At 42.1% G+C, this 26,226-nt stretch overlaps 1 protein-coding gene across 4 annotated transcripts in view; it reads right to left on the bottom strand.

Moving 5' to 3' along the window:
- Aopep (aminopeptidase O (putative)) overlaps positions 1–26,226 on the bottom strand; it is a 342,923-nt gene that overhangs the window by 152,838 nt on the left and 163,859 nt on the right. For 3 of the 4 annotated variants that reach the window (XM_070033698.1, XM_070033701.1, XM_070033699.1), the window contains one exon: positions 4,866–5,055. The exons of the other annotated variant lie outside the window; for it this stretch is intronic. In XM_070033698.1, the coding sequence (XP_069889799.1) occupies positions 4,866–5,055 (190 nt within the window). The remainder of the gene's footprint in view (positions 1–4,865; positions 5,056–26,226) is intronic. 4 annotated transcript variants of the gene reach the window in all.

Raw genomic sequence — 26,226 nt, 5'->3', positions numbered from 1 at the left:
ATCCACCTGGCCTAGAGAGAAGGGGACACTCCCTAGGGGCCATTTCCACTTTAGTTCCATCCAGCTTTCTTCTCCTGCTTTGTATTTCTGCCCAGGGAGGAGAAGGCCCCTCTATTTACCTCCTATTTTTACCAACCCTCAATTTTGTTAAGGACTGTTTACAGTGGAGCCTGCTAATGTAACCCAGATGGTTCTGTTTGCATATAACCGGGGGAGGGGGGGGGGAAAGTATACTGCCTGGACTTAATTTAGGGCCAGGGAAGGCCATCACAGTCTACCCTACTGAGTCAGAACTGACTGCCATCACATGGATGTACTCTCAAGGCCACATGGCTGTGATCTCTGCAAGGGAGGGCTGCTGAATACCCACTGTGGAGAGAAGATGTATAGGCTCTACAGGCATTTCTGAAAATCAAAAGCTCCTAAAGATTTATAGATATTTTCTGAGTGTATGCTAGGTCCTGGAGACATTATGGACAGGACCTCTACCATGAAGAGTTGAGGGTGGGGAGAACAGGTAAAGGACATGAATATCAGGGTGCAGGTGAAAGTAGAGTTAAGGGAAGGTTCTTCTTTCCAACCAGCATGTGTCAGAGGCTTTCCTGTGGAAATGGTCTCATCCAGGAAGACAGATATCAGCTATGGTACAGGGACTGCAGGACATAAGAAATCATTTACAAGACTCTGGGGCCTTAGCGAATGGAGAGGGATGTGGTGACGCTGAGCGCTGACTATTAAGGCTAGGAGGTGCTGAGAGGCTGGCAGAGGTCAGATGATCAGCAGACTTTATGCGATGTCTGTTGTTACAGACCCAAATATCCCCTCCCTCACACAAGCTGAAGAACTAACGTCCATGTAACTGAATTTGGGGACAAAAACTTTTAAGAAGATGGTTAAGGTTCAAGGAGGCATTAGGAGGGAAGCCATGATTTTACAGGATTATGATTTATAAAAAAGAAGAGAGTTAGGTGCTGTAGGCTCATGCCTGTAATCCTAGCTACTCAGGAGGCGGAGGTCTGAGGATCATAGTTCAAAGCCAGCCTGAACAGGAATGTCTGTGAGACTCTTATCTCCAATTAAAAAGCTGATGTAGAGCAGTGTCTCAAGTGGTAGAATACTAGCTTTGAGCACAAAAGCTCACAAAAGCACCCAGGCCCTGAGTTCAAACCCCAGGACTAGTGCCATAAAGAAAAAGAGAAAATAGAAAAACAGAAACCTTGCTGACTGTCTATTGCTTCCTCTCCTCAAGTGTGGAGGCCATGGGAGCATAAAGCAAGAAGGAGACCACTGACATGTTAGGAAGACAGGCCACAGCAATTGCCAATCCTGTTGCAATTTGATATTGGACTTCCAGCTAGCCTCTAGAACTTTGAGAATATATGTCTATTATTGAAGCCACCCATCTGGTATTTGATTAAGGAAGCCCATGTAGATCAATGGACCTATGAAGGAGTGTGGACTTTATCCAGATCAACAGAAGTTACATAGTTCAACCTTCTAACTCAACACCTCCCTGTGGAATGCTCCTGGGAATGGAATACAGTTTCCAGTTCCTTTCAGTGATTTCATACTCCCCTTCTTTCCAGGCCTTCTGATGCTCAGGGCTGCTGTGCCCAGTCCACAGGGCAGTAAAATGACCAATCATTGGTACCAGTGCATTGTCACACCCTCTTCCTTTGTGGAGCCATTGCAGACCAGGTAGCAGCACTATCCAGGCCCACACAAAGTGTTCCTCCTTTCCTGCTCAGAAGGTATGATGTAGGCACTCATCAGCTACTTGCCCAGCTAAGTCTCTCCCTTAAAGGATGGGATCAGAGGAATGGATATGCTGGATTCTAGAAGGGCCACTTTGCCTGAGCAATGTTCATGTTCTCATTTGCAGAGTGATATACTGAGCTGAAGCCCACCTGTGTTAAGGAGAAAGAAGGCTGGAGAGGACTCAGTTCTTGCTTTCCCTAGAAGCCCTTCGGAAGTAACTTCCTCCCCAAAGGCTTTCTGCATGCACTCAGACATGGCCTTTTCCACCTCTGAACTCACACATTACTGGTGCTTTCTTCCCTTTCCTAATACCTTTCCTTCTTTCTATTGAGGGCTTTTCTTATCCTCAGCTTTTTATCCCTAAAGATTGAGCACAGAATTAGACACAGAAAGCAAACAGTGCCATGGGATTTCAGCCTAGGGAGCTTGTATCAGTATGTACAGTCAGACTCAGGGCAGCTGTAGCATCTAAGCAATTAGACTGAGCAGTAACTGTCTAGAAGTGCATGCAGGGCAGGGGGTGAAGGAGGGATTCTCTTCTGAGGATGTAGGAGACAAAGACCAAGATCATCAGTTGTCTGAAATGAGCTGACAGATGCACAGGACAGCACCAATCTGATTGTCTCAGAACAGAAGTGCAGTCCCAGTGCTCATAGGAGCTGCAGTAGCAACATTTATATCAAAACCTTGCTGACTGTATAGATACAAGGTGGTGGGAAATACAAAGAGGAGAAGAACAGGTGTTTCTTGCATACTCTCCACATGTCTGGAATGTGTTAAGCTCATTCACACATTTCTCCATTCACCTTGTAATATTGTCATCATCTCCTCTTCCCCCTCCTCCTCCCACTTCCTCCTTCTCCTTCTGCTCTTCTTCTTTCTCCTCCCTCTCCTCTGCCTCCCCCTCCTCCTCCTCCTCCTCTTCCTTTTTCCTCTCTCTCTCTCTCTCTTTCTCTTTCTCCTTCTTCTTCTTCTTCATCAATCTTGGGGCTTAAACTCAAGGAGTGAGCACAGTCCCTGAGCTTTTTTTGCTCAAGGCTTACACTCTACCACCTAGGCTATAGGCACACTTCCAGCTTTTGGTGTTTAACGGGAGATAAAAATGTCACAGCTGCTGGCTGGGCTGGCTTTGAACCTCAATCCTTAGACCTTAGCCTCCTGAGTAGGAAGGATTACAGGTATGAACCACTTGTGCTGAACCTGAGTCTTTTACATCCAACCTACAATAGGGAAACTAAGGCTTCAGGAGGCTGCATATTCTACCTGAACTCAGAAAACTTGTGAGCAGCAGAGCTGGGATAATATGGTCCAACTCAGAACCCAGCCTCTTTTCCTATGTCTACCAGGTAGCCTCTCTGGGCAGAGGACATAGCTGTGCACTCAGCTAGTTCCAAAGGCATGATGTGAAGAAGACAGAAAGGTGAGTAAAACACATTCCTGCTTTGAAAAGGGGCATAGTCAAAGTTATGAGGATAAGAAAAGCATATGGTAGAAGAAAAAAATAACAAAAAAAGAAGCAAGCAGAACATACTATGGGAGTTCAAGCTTTAAAGGACAGAACAGTGCATGGGGTAGTCTGGGTTATTCAGAGGAGCCTCAAGCTAGCAAGCAGAATATAATAAGTATTGAAACAGGAAGATCCATCTTAACAAGATAGGTACATATAAACTTGGGAACCTCAGAAAATGTCAAGTAGCCCAGTGTGGGAAGGACAGAGGTGATACAGAAATGAAATGACCTAAATATTAGGAATTAAGAAAGCAGAAAGGAGTGGTTATATCCTAGGCCAATTCTTTAAGGTAGAGGTGGGAACATAGATGTGTGCTGAACAGGCCTGGCTTCAGGGTATCTTTGCATACTTTGTATACTTTTTTAGTGCTAGAGATTGAATCTATGGCTTTTTTTTGGTCAGTTGTGGGACTTGAACTCTGGGCCTGAGCGCTGTCTCTCAGCTCTTCAGCTCAAGGCTAGTGCTCTACCACTTGAGCTACAGCGCCACTTCTGGTTTTCTGGTGGTTTATTGGAGATAAGAGTTTCATGGACTTTCCTGCTGGGCTGGCTTTGAGCTGCAATCCTCAGATCTCAGCCTCCTGAGTAGCTAGGATTACAGGCGTGAGACCTATGGCTTTCTATTTGCTAGACACATGGTTTAGTACATGGGGGTTGAATTCTGGACCTGGGTACTGACGCTGAGCTCTTCAGCTCAAGGCAAGTGCTCTACCTCTTTGAGTCATAGTTCTACTTCTGGTTTTCTGGTGGTTACTTGGAGATAAGAGTCTCACAGACTTTCTTGCCTGGGCTGACTTTGAACTGTGATCATCAGATCTTAGCCTCCTGAGTAGCTATGATTACAGGCATGAACCACTGGCAACCAGCTTGTGTAGTATTTTTTAAAACAGCAAACTTTTACTAGGTTGGTGGAATCCTAAAAACAAAACAAAACAAAACAAAACCCCAGAGGTCCAAGCTATACTGAGCCTTCCCTTAACTATAACAATTGGTTAAAGCTCAGTACCTATTGTCAATTTTCTATAGCGCATAGCATCCCCTAATCTATAACACAAATGACTTTATTCTTCAATCATTATTTGCCAGCAAACATATGAAATTATGACTAGAGATTTACATTTTAGTCTGATTATTTAAAACACTCATACTTAATATCACTACAACCACATGCTTGGGTATGATCTTTTATTCATCTCTGCTCCAATGTGTCCCCATTGGAGGTTTTTCTAAGCCCCTTCCAAAAGAACACACCCTGGGGATGGGAGAGAAAAACTGGGAGAGAGCTATGGAAGGAGTGACATTATCCAAAAAGAAATGTACTCATTACCTGACTTACAAAACAGTAACCCCTCTGTAGATCACCTTTATAATAATAAAAACTATTTAGTAAAAAAAGAACATCTCCCCTCTGTGGAATTCATCTCTCCTCACAGTATGGCACCCACTTGTTTATCCTCTTTCTGGTCTCAAGATTGTGAACCTGCAACAGACAGGGCTTCCCTCTACTCACTCAGTATGGATCTGTAGAATGAATAAATGATTTTAAGTAAAGCCTGATTCTGGGTAGGGAAGTACTTAAAGAGTCACTTTAAACCTACCTGCTGTGCTTCGGCCCAGATTACATCTTCTAAGTGAGTGGCAAATCCTTCACTGAGCCACTCCTCTGTCCAGTCTCTGGCCCCAATAGCGAGGCCAAACCAGGCATGAGCAATTTCATGGCAGAGTCGGGTCCCACAGAGATGGCTCATGCCTGTCAAGGTGCTCTGGGAGAGGAAGATGATGTGTGGGCTGTGGATAATGGGAGAGAAAACACATGGAGCCCTGTTAGAGCTTGTCCTGAAGGCTATCCCGTGGCAGCTTTTTTAGCCTACAGAATCTGTTATTATCCTGTGCATGCTAGATCATGACTGATAGACTTGCTCCTGAGATGCTTTTAGACCTAAATAAAGTGGCAGTTTACGTTTCTGGCAGCAGTTCAGCTTGCTGTTTCTGCCAACAGTTGTCTCCGTCATCAAGTGGCTATTACCTGTAATAAGTAACTTGCACCACAGTTTTATACTGAAAAAATTACAAGGCAATGGAAGCATTTACGCTGAAATCTGGACTGTAAAAGAAGAGCAGGTGTGAGAATGTGAAGCCCATGCTGTCAGGAGAGTGATCAAAGAAGCCTGTTCAGCCAAAAATCCCAGCAGCTTAGACGAATTGAGAAGTCATGCAGAAGGGCAGGAAAAGCCAAGAAGAATGGAACCAAAAATTTCCCATTTCACACTGGGGCTGGCTATGGAGTTCATAATCTAACAAGTGCTATGGATAGGGGAGGTTTCCAAGGTACCCACAGAAGGGCTGCATCTCTGAAAAACTAAGGTTTTCAGTGGACTCTTTGGGTACTTACAGATTCACATGACATAACAAAATTATGAGAGAGAGAGAGAGAGAGAGAGAGAGAGAGAGAGAGAGAGAGAGAGAGAGAGAGAGAGAGAGAGAGAGAGAGAGAGAGAGAGAAAGAGAGAGAGAGAGAGAGAAAGAGAGAGAGTAGGTAGGGAGTTAACCCACCCAGGTGTGCAAACAGCCCCAGGGCTGGCACCAGCTGGGGAGATTTATCTAATCTCATTTTCCATACCTAGTTTTAAAACTCCAAATACCATGATTAAAATTGCAGAGATGAAATGGGAGGAAGGAGGGAGGGGAGGTCCTGAAAAAAGAAGAGGCAAATAGAATACCTCCTATGTTTCCACTTTCTGCATTTATCCAGGACTTGTTATAGTCTTCCTAATGAAGATTTGATCTGGAAAGAAGAAAAAGATCTTCCCTCTATCAATTAAAGAAAACCAGTTGTGAAACCTTCCAAGCTAAGAAACTGTGCACACCAGTTCTTTCTTCAAAAGCCATTTGTTTGCCACCATGTCAGCTTTACACAAGCCAAGACTGCTTGCAGATTTTTTTGTCCGCCCCCACAGCTACCATTAGAGCAAACCTCACCTATATGTCCCTTGCACAACATTGCCCATTCAGCTCAGAGAGCTCAACTGCAATTGCGGCAGTCAGGTTTGCCAAAATAGACAGTGTTCATGTGAAATAATAACAGGGCACACAAATGAAAAGGCCTAGGCCAGGCTCTCCAGAGTCCACCAGAAACTCCAGAAATTAAAATAGAGTTGAGGAACTGAGGACAAAGGGATGCAACTCCACAGGCACCAACAGATCACTAACTCAAAAAAAAAAAAAAAAAAAAAAAAAAAGAAAGAAAGAAAGAGAAGAAAAGGAAAGAGGAGGAGAAAGAAAAATAAGGAAGAGAAGTGAAGGAAGAGGAGAACTGGGAAGGAGAGGAGGGAGGTGACTGGAAGGGAGGGAGGAAGGGGAGAAAAAGAGGGAAGGGAAGGAGGGAAGGGAGGAGGGAGGGAGGAAGGAAGGCAGGAAGGAAGGAAGCAAGGAAGCAAGGAAGGAAGGGGAAGGAAGGAAGCAAGGAAGGAAGGAAGGAAGGAAGGAAGGAAGGAAGGAAGGAAGGAAGGAAGGAAGGAAGGAGGGCTCGAGGGAACCAAGTGGCACAGGAGACATCCTCTCCTTACTGAGAAAGTGGCCTGTTGAGAAGACAAACTGTGCAACCTGACATTTTTAAGTAAATGAGCACTGGCTCTGGCATGTACAGAGCTACAAGAAAAGCCACAGAAATGTACCGAGTAAATAACATTCCAGACGCACTGCTGGCAGCAGTTCATCCTTTTGGCTAAAACAAAACAGAAGTAACTTCAGGTCTTATAAACAGGCTTAAAGAGGAGGCTTCCTAGGGAAAGTCTACCAACCAGAGTAACAGCCGTGCACATATTACCAAGACTGGAAGGTCTGACCCTTGCTGAGGCCACTTAGATTCCATAAGGAGATGACTAAAATCCCAGCAAGACTGTTGAAGAAGAAAAAACTTCCAGTACTGGGGTGACCCACGGCTACTTTGTCCCAAAGTGGAAGCCTAGCCAAGGCCCATTTATGCAAATATGAAAGTCTGTTGAGGGCCTGAAGGAATGCACAAAAGCAGCCAGCTGGGTTGGAGGGGGGGGGGCTGTTCACCTTCCCTCCCTTCAATTTTTTTTTCCCCTTGCACAGTCCTTCTTGTCTGGGCCAGATTTCCTTCCCCACCCTTCTTTACTCTGGAGACTCCTCCCTGGTCTGGAGGTCTCCGGAATGGTATGGAAGGAATATACCACCTCATTCCCACTTTCCCATCTTTAATCCCTTCTTCCAAGCCAAATATATTTTTTACTTTTCTTAGCGGAAGCTTAAACATCCTCCAATCAGATGGGAAGGAAGGGCGTTTCCATTCAATATAAAGGATTCCATTATCAGTGGAAACCAAGGCCTCTCCCTAGAAAGCCATTTCCCAGCTGGGATCCTAGCCTCCCAACTTCTCATCTAAGTTGGATTTTTACCTGTGGTGTCCCTCTGAAGGAAAGGATTTCTTAAAACTAAATCAGAAACAGGAGAAAGGTTTTGATAACCTTTCTCATGGGTGTTAACCAAATTCTGACATTAAAGGATCAACAGTAGACTTCTTTGAAGAACTTCCTTCTCTCTTAAAAAAGACCGTAAATGTTGGAACTTCTCAAGATAAGTAGCCTTTTTAAACTCTTCATCTTTTAAACTATTTTTCTTCAACTGTGAGTGAGGAAAAAAATATGATAATGTTCTCGAATTCACTTTAAGGAGAGCTATTAGATATTCCTTTACTAGCAGATGATATATGGCTATCCACTTTCACAAGAGAACGAACTTTTGAGAATTTTCTACTCCTACCCTAACCTTGACATATGAGGCTCACAGGAGCCCCCCCCCTCCCCTCCCACATTCCTGCATTCTCAGAATCTTATTCAAGTTCCCATCAGCCAGCTGGTGATCAGTCTTCACTCTGACAGGCCCATTGGAAGATGGTGTTTCTTTCTTATCCCCTGAAAAGGTCTGTCAAGTCCTCAACAAATGCCAAATCATTGATTCACCATTATTACAGAGGATGGAAGATAAGTATTTCAATAACATCTCTATCCTACAAAAGAGATTTCTTTCCCTTTTTAAAAATCTTCTGAGTTTTGTGTGTGTGTGTGTGTGTGTGTGTGTGTGTGTGTGTGTGTGTGTGCGCGCGCGCGTGTATGCGCATGCACGTGCATGTATGTGCGTTCCTTATGAAAGATGGGCAGCAAAGAGAAAGAAAGCACAGCTCAGCTGGGCGCTGGTGGTTCATGCTTGTATTCTAGCTACTCAGGAGGCTGAGATCTGAGGATCACAGTTCCAAGCCAGTGTCGGGAAGGTAAAGTCTGAAAGACTTTTACCTCCACTTAACAACCAAGAAGCAATAAGTGGAACTGTGGCTCAAATTGTAGAGCATTAGCTTTGAGCAAAAGAGTTCAGGGACAGCATCTAGGACCTGAGTTCAGGACCTCAGACTGGTTACTGGCACGCATGTGCACACGCACACACGCGTGCACACATATACCCACCCCCAAACACACACACAGCACAAGCCCTCTGGCTCTCATTCTTCACCCACATTCTCTTTCCTTTGCTCCCAGTGAAGGAGGAAGAGGAGGGTGGGCAGACCAGGGGTGCAGGAACACATGCATCTCTCCTAAAAGACCACCAGTCTGATGAAGGCTCCCTCCTATAGAGGCCAAGCAAACCAGATGACTGCTGCCTCCCCTTGAGAATTTAAAAGAAATCATGTCTGGCCAGAAAAGTATTTCTCAAGACTGTTTCTTACTGCTACCTACCCAGCCAGATTAGAATGCTGTGTCCGTTAATTTAAAACATGCTTCAAGCAGAGGAGGAAGGAGTGCCTTCATTACTCCCAGGAGCAGCTCCCATCCTTCGGGAGGAATTCAATTTGGAGCGGAAATGGAGAATTTCATCAGATCTTAAGTAGGAGCTGGTGTTTGATTTATTTCTGGCCAGCATGGCCCATCTTGCTGCTCCAGGAGGAAAGCAGCACTGGGCAGGGCTGACTTGGAAACTGCAGCCACAGGTCAGAGCAGGCAGCAAGGCAGAGCTGAGGACTGGGGATGGGACAGGAACCTGCCATTATAGGGAGCAGATCCCCATTCCACTCATAGGGAGCAGATGTACACGTATTTGCCAAGCTTGAGCTTCTTGTGGGTTTAATATTGTTCACAATTTCAACTACATATGGAGCTTGCTATCATACAATATAGGGGAAAACAGCCCTTTTCCTGCCTGAGTCCAACTGGATAGGCTGACAGCTCTTAAAACCATATGTAAGCCACTTTTCCTTGTGCTATTTAATTATTTGCTAATGCAATTTGAACAAGTAAAAGTTACATTCAGAGTAGTCTGAAGCAATCTGTAAAGGGGAGCAAATACTCCTCCCTGTCCCTTAGGTTCATACTCTGTCTTCTCTTCCTTCATTTGCTGGTAAGACAGCCTGTGCATTTATAAATCAGGTCCTTCCTCTTCTTCTCTGAAACAAAATCCTCTAGTCTCTTTCCTGGCTGTAGTCTAATATGGGGGATGATGTATTTCAAAGGCACAGGTGGCCTAGATGACCTGACTAGACCCCACTGCCCTTAGGCTGAGATGGCTCAGAGGGGAAGAGCTCCTCCATTGCCCTCATCTGGCATCTTGCTGTAGCCAGATGGGATAATCTTTAAATGGGAGGCTCCTGAGATGAAAATTGCTTGAGGTAGGGAAATTGTACTAGCTTACAGTCCTAAAAAGTTAGAGGAAAACTTGCTACATGGAGCAGTGTTTAATATTTGGGAGAACAGGCTCAGAAAAGTAAAGTTTTCTTTGAAAGATTCTGAAGAATAAATATTAACATGAATTCTGACTCAAGCTGTTAAGATGACGAGGACAGAAACTACAGAAGACTTCAGAACTATACTCCTTGCATTTTATCAAAAATATATCCACCTGCTAAAGATTCATGTTGCTTGGGTTTTGCAACATGCTAGGCATATGTGACATCTCATTTTCTCTACCATACAAACCACAGAGATAGAGTTATCATCCTACTTTACAGACAATGAAAGTAAGACACAGAGAGGCAAAGTTACTAACCCAAGATCACACAGACAACAAGTAAATACAAGTATACTTTGAACGTATGCAGCCCTGACTCTGAAATCTCACTCTGACTAACTCTACTTGATCACTGGGTTTAGACCTGTGACTTCTAGGCTCCTACTCCTCTGAGCCAACTCAAGTCCCTGGTGTATGAAGAAAGAGGGCAGGATAGGGGGAACAACAGTGCCCCACATTTGATGTCCCTTAATGCACCCTGGTTCTTGAGACAAATAGGTATGAGCTTACTCCTTAGTGGGAAATTCTCAGTGTGGCAGTCTCTATCTGACACCTATTTTAACTAAAGCCTGATATTCTTTTCAGGTGGACATGATTTAAAGCAGGTCACACACTCAAGGGGCTGTAGAAGCTGAGAAGATAATGAAATGGAGGCAGTGAATAATGAGAAAGTAGATATAAAGAAAATAGAAGTTGATGAAAAGAAGAAGGAGGTTGGAAAGGAGAAAAGTAGAAAAGACTGAAGGATAAAACAAAGTAGATCATGAAAGACAGAGATGTAAGAAGACAGAGAAAACAAAAGGGGAGATCTAGACAAATAGAAAGGCAGACCACAAAAGGAAGTAGCAAGTAAGTGGGGGAAGTGGCTAAATGATGAAGAATCTAGATATGGAGATACGGAAAGAGAAATGGATCATATAGGGAAGAAATTAATTAGGTAAGAAGCTTTGAAAACACTAGGTCAAGGGTTGGAGGCACAGCTCAAGAGGGAGAGAGGCTCTGGCTTCAAACCCCAATACTGCATAAAGAAATAAAAAGCTTAGATCAAAGATGTGGACTGGAGGCGTGGCTTAACAGTGGAGCACCTGCTTAGCTAGATCAAGTCCCTTAGTTCAAACCTGGTTTCACAAAAAAAAAAGGAAAGAGAATGAGAAAAAAAAGATGTAGGAGCTCCAAATTTACACTCCCTCACTTATAATTCCTAAGTTATCTTAGCAAAAGCAACATAATGGCTCCATTTCACTCAGAGAAGTAAATGACTGATTCCCAGACTGTAACAAAATTGAAGGTAGGTGCTCATGGGAGATGGGGAAAGACTCCAAAGCAGAGCACAGATGACCCTGGTGACAAGAGAGAGACTCTCTAGAGAAGCATGATGACAGGAAAGAGGTCTCTGACACCAAGGAATTGTTGCTGGCCTCAATGTGGTTTAATGTTGGCACTGGCCTTTTACTAACAGGAAAGCCAACCACAGTGAATGGTAAAACACAAAAGACCACCTTGACTCTAGAAAACACACTGATCCAGTTGTAGCTCTAGAGGTTATATAGAGGGGTGCTTAGCTCTCTTCTGTACCCCAGAGCATCCACATGCAGAGTAGCCTACATGCTAGCTAAACAGGCAGTGTTAGTGTTCAAGCAATTACAGGAAACTGAGTCTACCTCTCAGGAGTTAGTTGGCCTCAGGAAGAATGGAGGTAGATACGTGGTGGATATGCTTGTCCAAAACGGTCAGTGAACCTACATGTGAATGTTTCATGTTTTAACACTCAAGAATCAGTATTTGATTGAAGCTTCCAACTCAATATGGATTCCTTTCTCCTCTGAATCATAAATAACACATTTTGCCCAAGGAGTCTCATAGATGAGGGCAAAGACAGAGAAATGGCATTTTAAAGAAGATTACTGAAGCCAGGCAATGGTAGGCCATACCTGTAACCCAAGCTACTCAGGAGGCTGAGATCTGAGTATCACAGTTCAGAGCCAGCCTGGGCAGAAAAGTCTCCATGAGACTCTTTTCCTGCGCCCCCTCCCCCCATCCCCACCATTGTTGGGCTTAAACTCTGGACCTAGGCACTTTCCCTGAGCTCTTCAGCTCAAGGTGAGCACGTTACCACTTGAACCACAGCACCACGTCCAGTTTTCTGGTGGCTAATTGGAGATAAGAGTCTCATGGACTTTCCTGCCCAGGCTGGCATTGAACCGTAATCCTCAGCTCTCAGCCTCCTGAGTAGCTAGGATTTCAGGTGTGAGCCACCAGCACCTGGCTTTGTAAGACCCATCTCCAATTAACCACTCAAAAACCAGAAGTGGAGCTGTACTCAAAGTGGCCTTGAGCTCAGGACAATGCCCATGCCCTGAGTTTAAGCCCACACACACACAAAAAAGGTACTGAATTTACTGTTAACTCTGTCTTGTACAATATGGACATACTTACACCCACTTGTATGAACAGATACCAGTTGAAGCTAAGCACATCTATTGAATCATTTCTAAGTTATTTAAGGACTGTAAGCTATATGGTTTTTGCAGGCTCTAGAGAACTGTCCTGGTATATAGTGACCAATTAAAATAAAAATTGTGTTAAATGAAAGGCTCAGAGAGACAAAGGATATATGTTTTCTCTCATATATGGAAATTAGATTAAATTATGTATTTAAATATATATATATGTGTGTGTGTGTATATCTGTAAACATAAAAGGTTCATGTATATAGATGTTCTTATGTACTAACTAAAATATGGTATATGTAAGGGAAAATTCCAATGGTGTAACTCCTTTGAACAATGAACTTACAATCTAACAAAATGAATTCCAGGCAGCTAGAACTTGTGGAGTGTGTGGAAGTTGTGAGGTCAAGGAGTAGTGGGGACAGAAAAAAGAAGAGAGGAAAGGTGAGAGAATGCAGTCATAATATTCAATATACATATGTGAAAATGGAGGTAGAAAAACTGAGGTGAGGGGTAGGAAGATAATTAAGATGCACTGTATTCATAAAATGACAAGTTAAATTGAAACTCCTTTGTACAACTACTTAAGAGATTAATAATAATAACAACAATAACAATAATTTTTAAAAATACATGTTGGCAGCCTTCATTGGGACACATGCATAACAAAATGTGATTCTTTCTACGCTCTCACTTCCCCATTACTCCATCTCTGTCCTCCCCAACCAGAACAATGATGTTTATTCCCATTAAAAAAAAAAACAAAAGCTAACAAAATTAGCCTTCTCTATCCTCCTCTATAATTCAGGGAAATTCTTTATTTAATAAAATAATGCATTTTGCCTCGTTCCCAGAACGACAATAAAAGGATGCAATTGAGAATCATAATATCTCATCCAGTTGGTTTTCACTGTGTATATGAATCTGCCATTTGTGGCCATGTAGAAACTGAGGGAAACTGCTTCATGAAAAGGACACATTCGGGCAGCTCACAACTACCATTAACAAGAGGAGTTTGGTTACTAGGGTCCTTGGAAATAACCTCCTTGGCCCCACAGAACAAGACTTCCCAAGTTCCTAAGCTAGAAAAAAGAAGCTGAGGGGATTTCCCAAAGAATACTTAAGAGTTGATTGGTGAGAGGGTCCTCAGAGCAAATGTCCAAACCTTAGTTAGGTACTCTGGGACTCTGAAGACCCAAGAAATATGTTTAAGTTCCCAGCAGGGAGCTGATGAAAGCACACACAAAACAGAAGGAACAATTTGTACAGCAGTAGACCTAAATGCAGCAGTGACACTGCAGACGCCAGAGAGTTTGGAGGCAAAATGTCAATGTGAAAGAAGATTCAGGTTTCCATTTATCAGTCAATGTCAGTTAGACTGTCAATCAGGAAGTCACTTGAGGAAGCAACAAGCACTAGAGCTACCTGGGAAGTGGACATTCACATCAGTTCTGCAACTAAACAGCAGTGAAATCTGGGAAAGGGAATTGAAGGGAGAAAAGCCTATGAATTCCTCGACAGTTGGGTGGTGGTGACAGTGGTGATAAAGATGATGCTGATATCATTAAGCATAGTTTACTGTCTCCCAGGTAACATACTAAGTACTTTAGGCTCATTAACTCCTTCAATTCTAACAATAATTTTGTGAAGGAGAAATTCTTATTTTTCCCATTTTATAAGAAGGTAAGGAACACCAAAGTTACATCATCCCATACTTAATACGAAGTTAAAGCTGACATAATCACAAGCTGTCTGGCTCATATACCTGTTTTGCTTAATTAATACCAGTGTCAATCAGAATCACCTGGAAGTAGGATTGCTGAATTAAAAACCAGGATGTTAAAGTTGAATTTCCAGTAACTTGACTGATTTAGTGTATGTTCCAAGTAGTATTTGCTGAACCTACTTGGCAATCCTACCTGGAAGCCTTATTACAATAGACTGCTAGAACTCAGTTACTCTGGGGTCTGATTGGGAGGGTTGGGTGGGGCCTGAGCATAGAGCTTTTGGTGACGTTCCAGGTGATGTTTGTGGCTGGTTCAGGAACGCTACTCTGAGCTGCTAATCTGCAAACATTATGGTAAGGGCATACCCCTAACTTGAAAAACAATCCACTGCCCCAATTGGTAAGTGGTTAAGAGTTAACCTACAAATTCAGATCTTTAAATTATATTGAAAATTTAAAAGAATTAGCCCATTCTCTCTCTCTCTCTCTCTCTCTCTCTCTCTCTCTCTCTCTCTCTCTCTCTGTGTGTGTGTTGTGTGTGTGCTCTCACTTTCTTGCTTGGATTTTTCCCTCAAGGCTGGTCCACATCTGGATTTTTGCTGGAGATCTTTTGCTAGAAATAAGAGTCTAGCGGATTTTTCTGCAGGAGCTGGCTTTGATCCTTAATTCTCAGATTTCAGTCTCCTGAGTAATGAGTACATTAGGCATGAACCATTCATATCCAGCTATCCAATGTGGATTGGATATAGCAATCCAAAAATGGCTGGTATTTTTGAGGCAGGTGGGAGCTCCAGTGGGCTGTGGTCCCTACTATGGAAGCCTGTCTGTGACATTTGTCATTTATAATTGTGTGATTTTTTTTCCTCCCAGTACAATTAAGAAAAATATGATTGTGGTAGAGTGCTCGCCTTGAGCTGAAGAGCTGAGGGACAGTGCCCAGGCCCAGAGTTCAAGCCCCATGACCGACCAAAAAAAAAAAAAAAAGAAAAATATGATTGTTTAATCCGATTTAAAATTATACAATGCATGCATGTACAGAAACCTTATGCTTTTTATGTATTAAAAATAAATTTAAAGAAAAAATGGAAAAAAATGAAATACTCTTTATAACCACGTTTTCATTGAAAGTAGACAGAGAAGACCAAGTGTTTCTTTGCAAATGCTCTACACATTCCTAATTTATATTTGCTGCCTGACCCTTAATAGGCATAAATTTACCCTCTTGTTTAGCCTCTATGAAAAATTTTACTATCATGCTTGATAATGCAATAAAATATCAGCAAACTCCTGCTTCATGGAGCTAGCACACACAAATTCCAGCTTAGATCAGGTCAGTCACTACTAGCTCCATATTGCTAAAGGAAGAGCTAATTACATTTATTGTATTTTTGAAATCCAAACAGTTTCAATTATTACTAGCCACTAATGGTTTATAATGAAGGCAGAGCTTGTTAACTAAGCAAGCAACTGACATGTTTGTCTAAACTGTAAATAGAAGAAGAAAATTCATGAATTAAATGAATGAATCCACCGATTGTTCTCCGTTGGCTCTAAAGAGTATTCAGCTGCCACAAAGTATATCACCACTTTTGTTAAAAGGATTATCTGACCAGACTATCTTTATCTGGTCAGAGATCATCTTAGTGGCTGCTTATAAAATAAATGTCTCTCTTAATTTCTGAAAGTACTCATCTGCATGAAGGAGTGCCATTAAGGACCAGGGATCACCTGGCTTTGGAGGAGTCATAAATAAGTGAGCTCTTAAGAACAATGACCATGTGTCTGAGTCCTAATCTCAAATGGTGGCTCCACAAATGTACCAAGTCAGCATGCTTGCTGAGATCAAGGGACAACAAGCATCATATTTCCCAGGGTGGTCCTACAAAGTATGGGACAGATGGTCATCCCCAGATGTATTCAGCTCTACAGTGCCTCCCTTTAAAAAGGTAATAAACCTTACCAGAAACAAAAATAAACAAAAGGTTTTGTTATCCAAAGTCTTCTGGTTTCACCTAACCTTTTTATTTACAAGCCCTGTATTTCTCTCTCCAAAAGGAGTGTATTACATTTATTGGAGATCTCCGGCTGAACCCTATTTCTCTGGCTGTAGCCTTGATTCCTCACGCCTTGAATGTGCTCACCCTGGTGAAAAGTATGGGCAAAGATCACAGGGATTCCTTTCTTTCTAAATAATCTTTCCTGCCATGTCACCATTCTTGGGTGGTTGTGAGCTGAATGGCATCCAACTCTGTTTGGAAGGTACTGAGCTGCAAGTAATAGAAAACACAACTAAGGCTGACACACACAGCTAAGGTCTTTCTTGGAATGGAGCAAGAACTCTGCAGGGTGGGGTTCAGTGACTTATCAATGCACTGGCCTTCCATCCTTTATCCTTTCCTTATTCTTGTTAACTTGTGTTCACAAGTTGACTATCCCAGCACCAAGCATCATAGAAGCAATGTGTGATGTGCACCTGTCAACCCAACTATGGGGGAGGCGTTCATAGGGGGACTGTAGTTCAAGCTGGCCGGGGTAAAGCAAAACCCTATTTCAAAAATAACCAAATCAAAAAGGGCTGGAGTACCATTGAAGAAATCAAAAAACAATATTTCCTAACTTAACTTGAAGCTGACTGTCCCTTGGATTTTTTATTTTACCTTCTCATTGTCTAAAAGAACCCAAAATCTAGTAAGCTAAAGGTAGAACAATGCATCATTGTTTTAAGAACTCAAACTTTGGGGTTAAAGCCTGGCTCTTCTACTTTATGAGATGCATCACTGTATCAGTTTCCCAAGGAGGCTATAGCAAATTACTAAAGTTACTAGCTTAAAACAATACAAGTAATTTTACAGGTCAGTAGGTCAGAAATTTGACTAGAGTCTCACTATCTGAGGCTATGCTATTGGAAGGAAGACACTGGTCTTTGGTATGACAGGTAGGAGGTGTGAAAAGAACTGTGGGGGGCTTCTAGGAGGGTGATCACACAGCCTCTTGGTTCGTGAGCTGGTTACGGGGCTGTTTTCAGCTTGTGAATTCAGTGAAGTCAAAATGTACACTTTTCTGCCTGTATTACATTTCAATGGAAAAGCAAAAACAGAAGCACACAGTCATACTTCTTTTGTCTGCTCTGTGGAGAAAAGGCAAAGATTAAAGAATGAGATCAGAGACAGGGTGGCTTATATTTGGTCCTTCGAGTTTAATGTGCTTGAGGCCAGTTTCAAATACTAATTACGTATTAAATTTCTTGAGGAAAAGTTGATTTGTCTTTTAAATTTCCTTCTGCCAGAGTCACACTTCTATTACAAATGAAAGGTACCTTGTATCCTTCAGCTTCACCTGAAAAAACAAGCCCGACTCCATCATATAGCCTCGTCTGTTTTATTTTCTTTCAGGCACAGTGAAAAATATGGTACCATAATACATCCCTTTTCCATCCTGGCCAGCTGGAAAATTACGTTATGATTAAAATGACGTCATTCAGTTACGATATGGCGCCAGAGGCAGCTCTGAGAAATCTGGGCAAAGCAGTTACAGCATAGACATGGACACCACAGGGCCATGAATCCCACCCTTTTACTAGCAAACAGCTTTTGTTTTGACATTTCAAAAGAAAAACAGTAACAGCTACATTGTCTGACACCATTGAGCACCCAATATCTATCTCTGAAACTAATGACACTGTTCAAAACAGGGATGATAAGAATGTGGGGGGGGGGGTTGCGGGGGGGGGTGGTTCTAGGAGCCTTTCATTTTAACTTACTAATATAAAAGAGTTAGATCAAGGTCAGGGAAGTGGTGGTTCTGGGTGATTTAGTGTCACCCTTGTGGTATCAATGTTTCTAAAGTAACCTCAAGTAGTAATCATCACAACAAAAGTATAAATCGGAGTATCTACAATAATTCTCTTCTATAGACTGCTGATGTTGCATGGCATAATACTCTAAAGAAAAATAATCAGCATGCTTAGCAGGCAAATACATCATGTCAAGGCCCTGACCCTCCTTTACCTTTTAGACTAAACCAAAGGAAATTTGCTGTATGTCAGAATCAGTTCATGTATGACCATTTTCAACTTTAAGATGGGCTCATTTATGATGGCTTGTCTTAGTAGAGGGCTGTTTCCCCTAAGCTTCCTCTCGGCAGAAATGCAGGAATGACTGTGAGCTCTGGGGAAACACACATACTTGTCTAGACTCAGACTTGCAGAATCTGTCATGTTGCCATCAGAAAGTGCAGAGGACACAGATCCAGGGAAATGATGCTTTGCAGTTCTCAGAAAGAGCTGGACCCAAGTCCAGTGCCCCTTTTGCCCTTGGCCTAGCCAATGTAAAGCCAGGTGCCTTGGTTAAAAAGTACCTCCTTGAGGCTAGGAGTCAGTTGCTCACACCTGTAATCCTAGCTACTCAGAAGGCTGAGATTTGAGGATCACAGTTTGAAGCCAGCCCAAGCAGGAAGGACCACAGGGTTTTTGCTTGTTTGTTTTGTTTTGGTTTTGTCAGTCATGGGGCTTGAACTCTGGGCCTGGGTGCTATCCCTCAGCTCTTCAGCTCAAGGAGACAGCTCTACCACTTGAGCCACAGCACTACTTCCAGTTTTCTGATGGTTAATTGGAGATAACAGTCTCATGGACTTTCCTGCCTGGGCTGGCTTTGAACAGCAAAGCAATCCTCAGATCTCAGCCTCCTGACTAGCTAGGATTACAGGCTTGAGACCCTGGTGCTCAGCCTTACAAGGTTTTTATATCCCATTAAATACTAAAAAGCCATAAGTGGAGGGGTGTCTCAAGTGGTAGAGCCCTATCCTTGAGTGAAAATCTCAGGGACAGCACCCAGGCCTTGAGTTCAAGCCCCAGGGTTGGCACCAAAATAAAAAGCATCTTCATACATTAAAGACAAAAAAGGAGGAGCATTGGAGCAGGAGACTGGAAATCAGGGGCCTAATCCTGAGGGAAGCTGATAGACCTGAAGTAGATGAGTTGTGCTACCTGGGGCAAGGCCACTGGAGCTCCCAGAAGTAGGGATCCTCACTGTGTAGTATTTTGGTTGACCAGTTGGCTGCAGGTGCCTGCCCCTTCCACAATGGAGTAGATGTCTCATTTCGGGCAGAACACATTGCTTTAAAGATGAATATCATTATGTATTAGGCTACCATCAAAGGCTCTGGGAAACTGGTTTGTTTTTGATGGAGAACTAGAGGTGAGAAGGAAAAGCTAAAGAGTATAGTAAGTATCAGTCCAGGAGGAGCAGACCCGAAGCAGTAACACATGAATTCCAAGGCCAGCTGGATAGGTGGGTGACAGAGAGCTGCAGGGTAATAGGAGGGAGATGGCCAGGGGCAGAGATGAGTTAGCTCCCAGCCTGGCAAGATCCTTGGACACTGAACTGAGAACAAGTCTTCCAAGCCCAATTCCTCCCTGTCTCATAGGAGAAAAAAAAAAACCTGAGAGCCACAGTCACTCCTACCACTGGGTTGGAGCTGCCTGTGTGTCACAGTTAATTCACATCAGACGTAATACTGCAAAATTGTTTATGCAAAAGCATTTTACAAAATTGGGTCACATCAGAGCCAACCAGAAACCCTTGCCTAAAACTGGCAACTGACTCCAAGCTAGAAGCTGGTGGAAACTTAGGGCAGAAATCAGTTGTGTGACACCCTCTTTAGCCACATCACAGATGCTTTTGAGATGGATGTTACATTGTGCCGTGGCAGCTGAATACTAAGATGGTGACTGTGGTAACACTTGGACCTTTTTTTCTGCTAAGGAAAGAATTGCCTTGAGGAAAATTTAGCTACCTTTTTAATGTATTGTTTGATTATTGTTGCTCACTGGTTTTATGTGGGAGGAAAATAACCTAAACAATAAAAGGAAAATGCTTCATGGAGTTTTTTAAGAATAAAAGATGTCAGATTTTTCACTGTTCTAAAGCTATAATGATTGGCCTGATTGATTTCAATGTGTGCGTGTGTGCATGTGTGTGTGTGTGTGTGTATGTGTGTGTGTGTGTGTGTGTGTGGTGTATGTGTGTGTGTCTTGGTACTAGGGCTTGAACTCAAGGCCTGGGTACTGCCCCTTAACTTTTTTGTTCAAGGCTGCTGCTCTACCACTTAAACCAAATGTCTACTTCTGGCATCTTAATGGTTAATTGTATATAAGAATCTCTTAGACTTTCCTGCTCCATCTGGCTTTGAACTTCTAGACTCAGATCTCAGCCTCCTTACTAGCTAGGATTACAGGCATGAGCCACTGGTGTCCAGCTTCATTTTTCACCCTCTTGTTTTTTTTTATTCCTTTATTTAAAGGTTCTATAAATTCACTTCTGGATTGAACACATTTGTGGAAAAAAAAAGGCTGGCACAAAGAAGAACTGGGTTATGCAGGAGCGCCCATATGTGTAACCTTAACTACAGCTTGTTTGCTTTTGTAAACTTTCTAATATATGCAATAAAATATGAATAGCCATTACCTCAGTTCTTCTGAGAACAGACCGGAATCACAGCTCTTGAGTGGTGTGATTTCTACACATGAACGTCACCAAGTGAATGAGATATTCATGTTATAAAGCACAGGCAGAACCAGCTTGAGTATGTGCTTCCATTCCATAGTGTCACAGGGAAAATTGCTTATTTTGGTGACCAAGTTCAGTTTCCTGAATTTATCACCTACTACACATTTTAAAATGCTCACCTAAACACATACTAGAAGAGATGGACAAAATTATATTAAATTTAAAAGGGAAAATATTAAAATGAGATTAACAGCTCTGTTATCTGTCAGCAATTAGATTTGCAATCACTCAGCTAAACTATGATATCTGAAAGCACCAAAAAGCAAAATATTTGTCTTAACAGAAATATTTCTAATGCTTTATATTTATGTATTACAAATAGGTAATTGTGTGTGTGTGTGTAGATCCTGGTACTTGAACTCAAGGTACTTTAACTTAGCTTTATTTTTCTCTCAAGGTTCCCACTCTACCACTTAGGTCAGAGCTCCACTTCCAGCTTTTTGGCTGGTTAATTGGAGATAAGAGTCTTACACACTTTCCTGCCCATGCTAGCTCTGAACTGCAATCTTCAGAGTTCCCCCTCCTAAGTAGGATTGAGCCACCAGTGCCCAGCTTTGTAATGAGACTTTTAAACTTTTTGTGGATAAGACATTTCACTTGCTGGGGGCTTGTGGCAGGTCTGTTTTTGATTCCTTATCTGTTTGACCACTGTCTCCTTGATAAGCCTTAGGTTCTCAAAATGAACTGACAGTTTTGTGTGTGATGCTTTTATAGCTAAGTGAAAGAAGGAAAGTTGAGTATCCACCTCAGTACCTGGTACATACTAAACACACCACAAACATCAGCTCCTGTTTCTCGTCCCCTACCTCTTATACTCTCTCTGAGATTGATAAGTGCTTTCAAGTCTGTTTAGAATTGATTTTTCAAATCCCTATGAGGCAATATAAAGTGAACATTTTTGTTTTTACCCTAGAGAGGAGGATGGCAAATTCACCCGGCAGGACATGATTCTGGTATGGTCACAGGCTGGACCCAAGCTCTCTCTGCTACAGTTAAGTGGCAAGAATCCTGGTCTAAAATGCTTCTTTAGATGGCCTGCCACATGAAGATGTGTTTTTTAAATCTGTGCAATAAAACGCAGTGTGGTTGGAGAGGCAGCAGTGAATGGGAACCCACCCACAGGCAAATGACGTCAAAAAAGTTAGAGCGAAAACATTGGGCTACTCTGTTCTCCAGAAGCTTCTGCTATGTTAAGCAACCTGAGAAGGAAGCTGACTTTCCATTAAAAAGCAGCCACTTTGGCAGTCATCAGAGACAGCCTGGTGTCTTATACTTCCCCTCGCAGGAAAAGTGGGGAAAATAATTTCCATAAGTTGGAAAGGAAGAAGCTTGTGTAGTTCAAAGAATCTCAGAGCTAGAAAGGAACTTGGAGGTCATCTAGTGTAACCACCTACAAAAAGAAAATAAGGAAACTGAGGCTTGGAACATATTGAGGACTAATCTTTGTCCCCCAGATTTCCAGAGCACCCACCCGCATGCAGTGGTCACAAATCCCGCTGATTTTCCCCTCTGAGGAGACAGTGCCTGGCATTCCAGTTTGCAGAGGGGTGACTCCCACAGAGCTGTAAGGAGAATGCCCTCTCTCCCCATGTGTTGAAACTCTGGGAGAGCCATCTTGTTGGGCTACAGTTCCAGAGAGGGTGTGTGTGTGTGTGTGTGGTGTGTGGTGTGTGTGTGTGTGTGTGTGTGTGTGTGTGTGTGTGTGTGTGTGTGTGTGTGTGTGTGTGTGTGTGTGTGTGTGTGTGTGTGTGTGTGTGTGTGTGTGTGTGTGTGTGTGTGTAACAGGTACTAAATCCAGGAGTCATTTCTTATACCACTACCCACAGGGATTTAAAAAAATGAATAAACAGACTCTAAATAGTGGGGTAGCTTTTTCTTGCTGGTGTTTGAAGCTGGCTAACACTGTTCTGTCTATACCTGTAGTAAGAACCATCCCATCACTGGAACTTCGGATTTATTCCTCTGTGAGAAGGATCCTGAGGCCCTAGCAAGGAACACCACATAAACAGAAATCGCAAGGAAAGGTTGTCTACACAATCCACACCCGGCAGCATACCTGAGTCTTAGGGAAAAACAATGGTGCCTGGCTTGTAAATCCTGTGATGCCACTCATAGAACTATTTTCCTTAGGAAACAACATTCCTGATGAAACTTCCCAAAAGAGATATCCTTCAATTAACAGAGTGAATAGTGATATCCTTAGAGTTCCTAAAGGCCCTCCACATCTATCTTTTCTCTCTCTGTTACTCTCTCTGTTACTGGCTCTTTTCCCCTTCCGATGAGAAAACAGAGGCTTAAAATGAGGAAAGGACTGTGCTGGACTCACAAGCTAGCAGGAGGCCTTCCACACCACTGGGGACATGCGCACAGCAGGCCTCGCTGTATGACTGCAGTTCACAAAGTGATTGCATTCAGGAACCCGAATTCTGAGGCCAAGACTGAGATGGACAAGCAGGACACAGAGGCAAAGATTAGCATTAAATCATTTATTCATTCAGCAAATATTAGCAGATGGCCTACTATGTGGCCAGGTCCTATCCTAGCGCCTTGGAATAAAAAACAAATATAAAAATATATAATATATATTATATAAAGATTATGGGCTGGGGTCCTCCTAGAGATTACAGTCTATCAGGGAAGAGGGGATTTTCAATAAGCAGAATTCTTCAATAATTTACTAAGGTACTCATTTCTTTCTCTCACTTCCTGCGTTTTCATGGCAGAAACTTCAAGCTATGTTTAAGTCTGCATCCTGACACATTCTCTTCTACTCACTTCTGACCTGTGCAATGTCCCTGCAATGTCTCCCTCCCTTGTAGAAATGACAGGGATGATGGATGGCTCCTCACAATGTCTGATTGCTTTAGTCTGAGTGTTGGCAGTTTTTAGTGATGGGTGTTATTATCTGATCACTGATAGATTTCATTATTTGTAGCTTTTTCCCAAGAATTTTACTGGAAGTCTGAGGAGTGTGTGTGTGTTTGTGTGTGTGTGTGTGTGTGTGTTTCTCAGAATATACTTCATGATGGGTTTTAATAGGGTTGGACAAAAGTGTGAAATAAACAGCTTTCTGAAAAGGACTCAATGATATGTAGAGGGAATGTACACTTGAATGATGTCTAACTCTAAAATATAACAGCAGAAAATAAGTGACAGAAGAATCAAAAATGTTTATTTTGATTAAATTGGAATTTTAAATTAAAAAAATTACTTTTTTTCCCTTTTCTATGTGCACCTCTTAGCTTCTTACCCCAGAGGCTAGGTAGGCAGGTATTCCAACTCACCTTTCTGTGATTTGTTCATATGGTACAGTTATTAATGCAAGTTCCCCACACAACTGGGTTTATAATATTTAAAAATCATCTGTTTTCAACAAATACATGCTTGCTCTTATGGTCTCATGTGGATTACAAAGAAATCCACATTTTAAATTTAGTTAATGATTATCAATTGTTCTTCAGCTTCTTACTGAGATGAGCATAATCCATTTGTTAGAAAAAGAAAGGATGAGTGAAAGAAATCATATAAAAGCATAAGTAGCTGAAAAACCATTTTCTTGGCTTATTTTATGTTGCAGCGACACAAGCCATCCCTTTTAATGTGTCCATCAATAAGATATCTGTTGTGCTTTTGTACAAAGAACAAAGATGCTTTTATCAATTCTCAAAAGTCTGTAGGACAAACCATTCATGCTGTCAAACCCCCTACAGCCCTTTCAGCAAATAATGAAATCCATCAGTGACAAATGTCAACATACTAATTTGTTAAATGCAAAACAAAAGTAACATTCAGACAAAGTGCTACATTTCATGTTATATCAGTACTCCAATTTGTACCAAGTTTATGGCAACCCACAGATCATGCAATATTAAACAGGACTATCTCATAATGACTAAAACTTCTCTTAGCTGGAATGCTAATGGTGCTGCTCAAGTGTGCTATGATCCTAGGATGTTCAGCTCTTTACAAAATTTTAGAAAGATGCCTACCCTCTAATGGTTGTTGATATAACCCATACATACATGGATTTCAGATGTATAAGAAAATTTTGTGAAAACACAAAATTGAAATCCTAAAGATGATCTAAGAAGTTAATCCATGAGACCAACAACCCACATTAGGTGTTTTTTTGTATTTGTTTTGTTTCATTTTGTTTTTATGTTGCTAAGGAACGAAGGCCCCGAGCATGCTAAGAAAGCACTTTACCCTTGAACCACACCTCCAATTGCACAAAGCAAAAATTTAAAGGTATGACAGAGAAGCTTTGGGACAAAATATACTTGAGTTCAAATCTTTCTTACAATGTTTTAGAACTATGTGATTTTAGGTCAAGTTGTTTTCCTCTCTGGACCTGTTTCACATCTCTGAAATAAAAATTACAGCCACTAAAGGGAAGCTGTAAGGACTTACAGTGCCATGTACACAATGGGTCTATATACTTTTTGATGCATGAATGCCTTGGTCAGGTTCCCTCAGATCAACTGATTTGATTTTATCTTCTTTCTTATATATTTTGTTTGTGCCAGTATTGGGGCTTGAACCCAGAGCCTAGACCTGTCCCTTAGCTTTTTTACTCAAGACTGGTGCTTGAGCAACAGCTCCACTTTAGGCTTTCGCTGATCAATTTGAGATGAGACTCACAGACTTTCCTGCCCAGTCTGGCTTTGCTGGCTTTGAACTGTGATCCTCAATTCTCAGCCTCCTGCGTAGCTAGGATTACAGGTGTGAACCACTGTTGACCAGCTGACCTTTCCTTCTGAAGACATTAATTTAGAGGGGCTTATATGCAGTTCAAATGAAGGCAGAGAAAGAGCAGCATTCTGAATGGAAGGAGGATGAAACTGAGTAGATACCTTGTATAATCATGGGTGTTAGAATGATAACTTAAAAACTGTATCCAGTTGGATTTCCACGGAACTTCAACTAATTCAATTATCATACTGGAAGATAACATGCCACTTACTATACAGAAATACACATTCATTTATGCCAGTTTTCTCCTATTATATCTTTCAAACAGAGAAATAAACAAACAGAGCTACTTCAAGAAATCTGAAATTGAAAAATTATCAAAGAAAGGTATTAAAAAAAGCTTTAAATGTTCTTTTTTCAAATTTCTCTCAATGCTTCTCTTGGTCTCTCTGTGTCTTTTCTGTCTGTTTCTTCTGTCTCTGTCTGTCTGTCTCTGTCTCTGTCTCTGTCTGTCTGTCTGTCTGTCTGTCTGTCTGTCTGTCTGTCTGTCTGTCTGTCTCTCTCTCTCTCTCTCTCTCTCTCTCTCTCTCACACACACACACACACACACACACACACACACACAGCATTTGTCTAAAACATTCCAGGAAATATGACCAGAAAATGTACCTAAACTGTGGCCAAAGGGTAGATTAAACGTACCTAAACTGTGGCCAAAGGGTAGATT

This window comes from Dipodomys merriami, unplaced genomic scaffold (assembly GCF_024711535.1).
Source record: "Dipodomys merriami isolate MVZ:Mamm:240054 unplaced genomic scaffold, mDipMer1.0.p SCAF_22, whole genome shotgun sequence".
NCBI classification, from domain to species: Eukaryota; Metazoa; Chordata; class Mammalia; order Rodentia; family Heteromyidae; genus Dipodomys; species Dipodomys merriami.
This window is presented reverse-complemented; position numbering and strand designations above follow the sequence as displayed.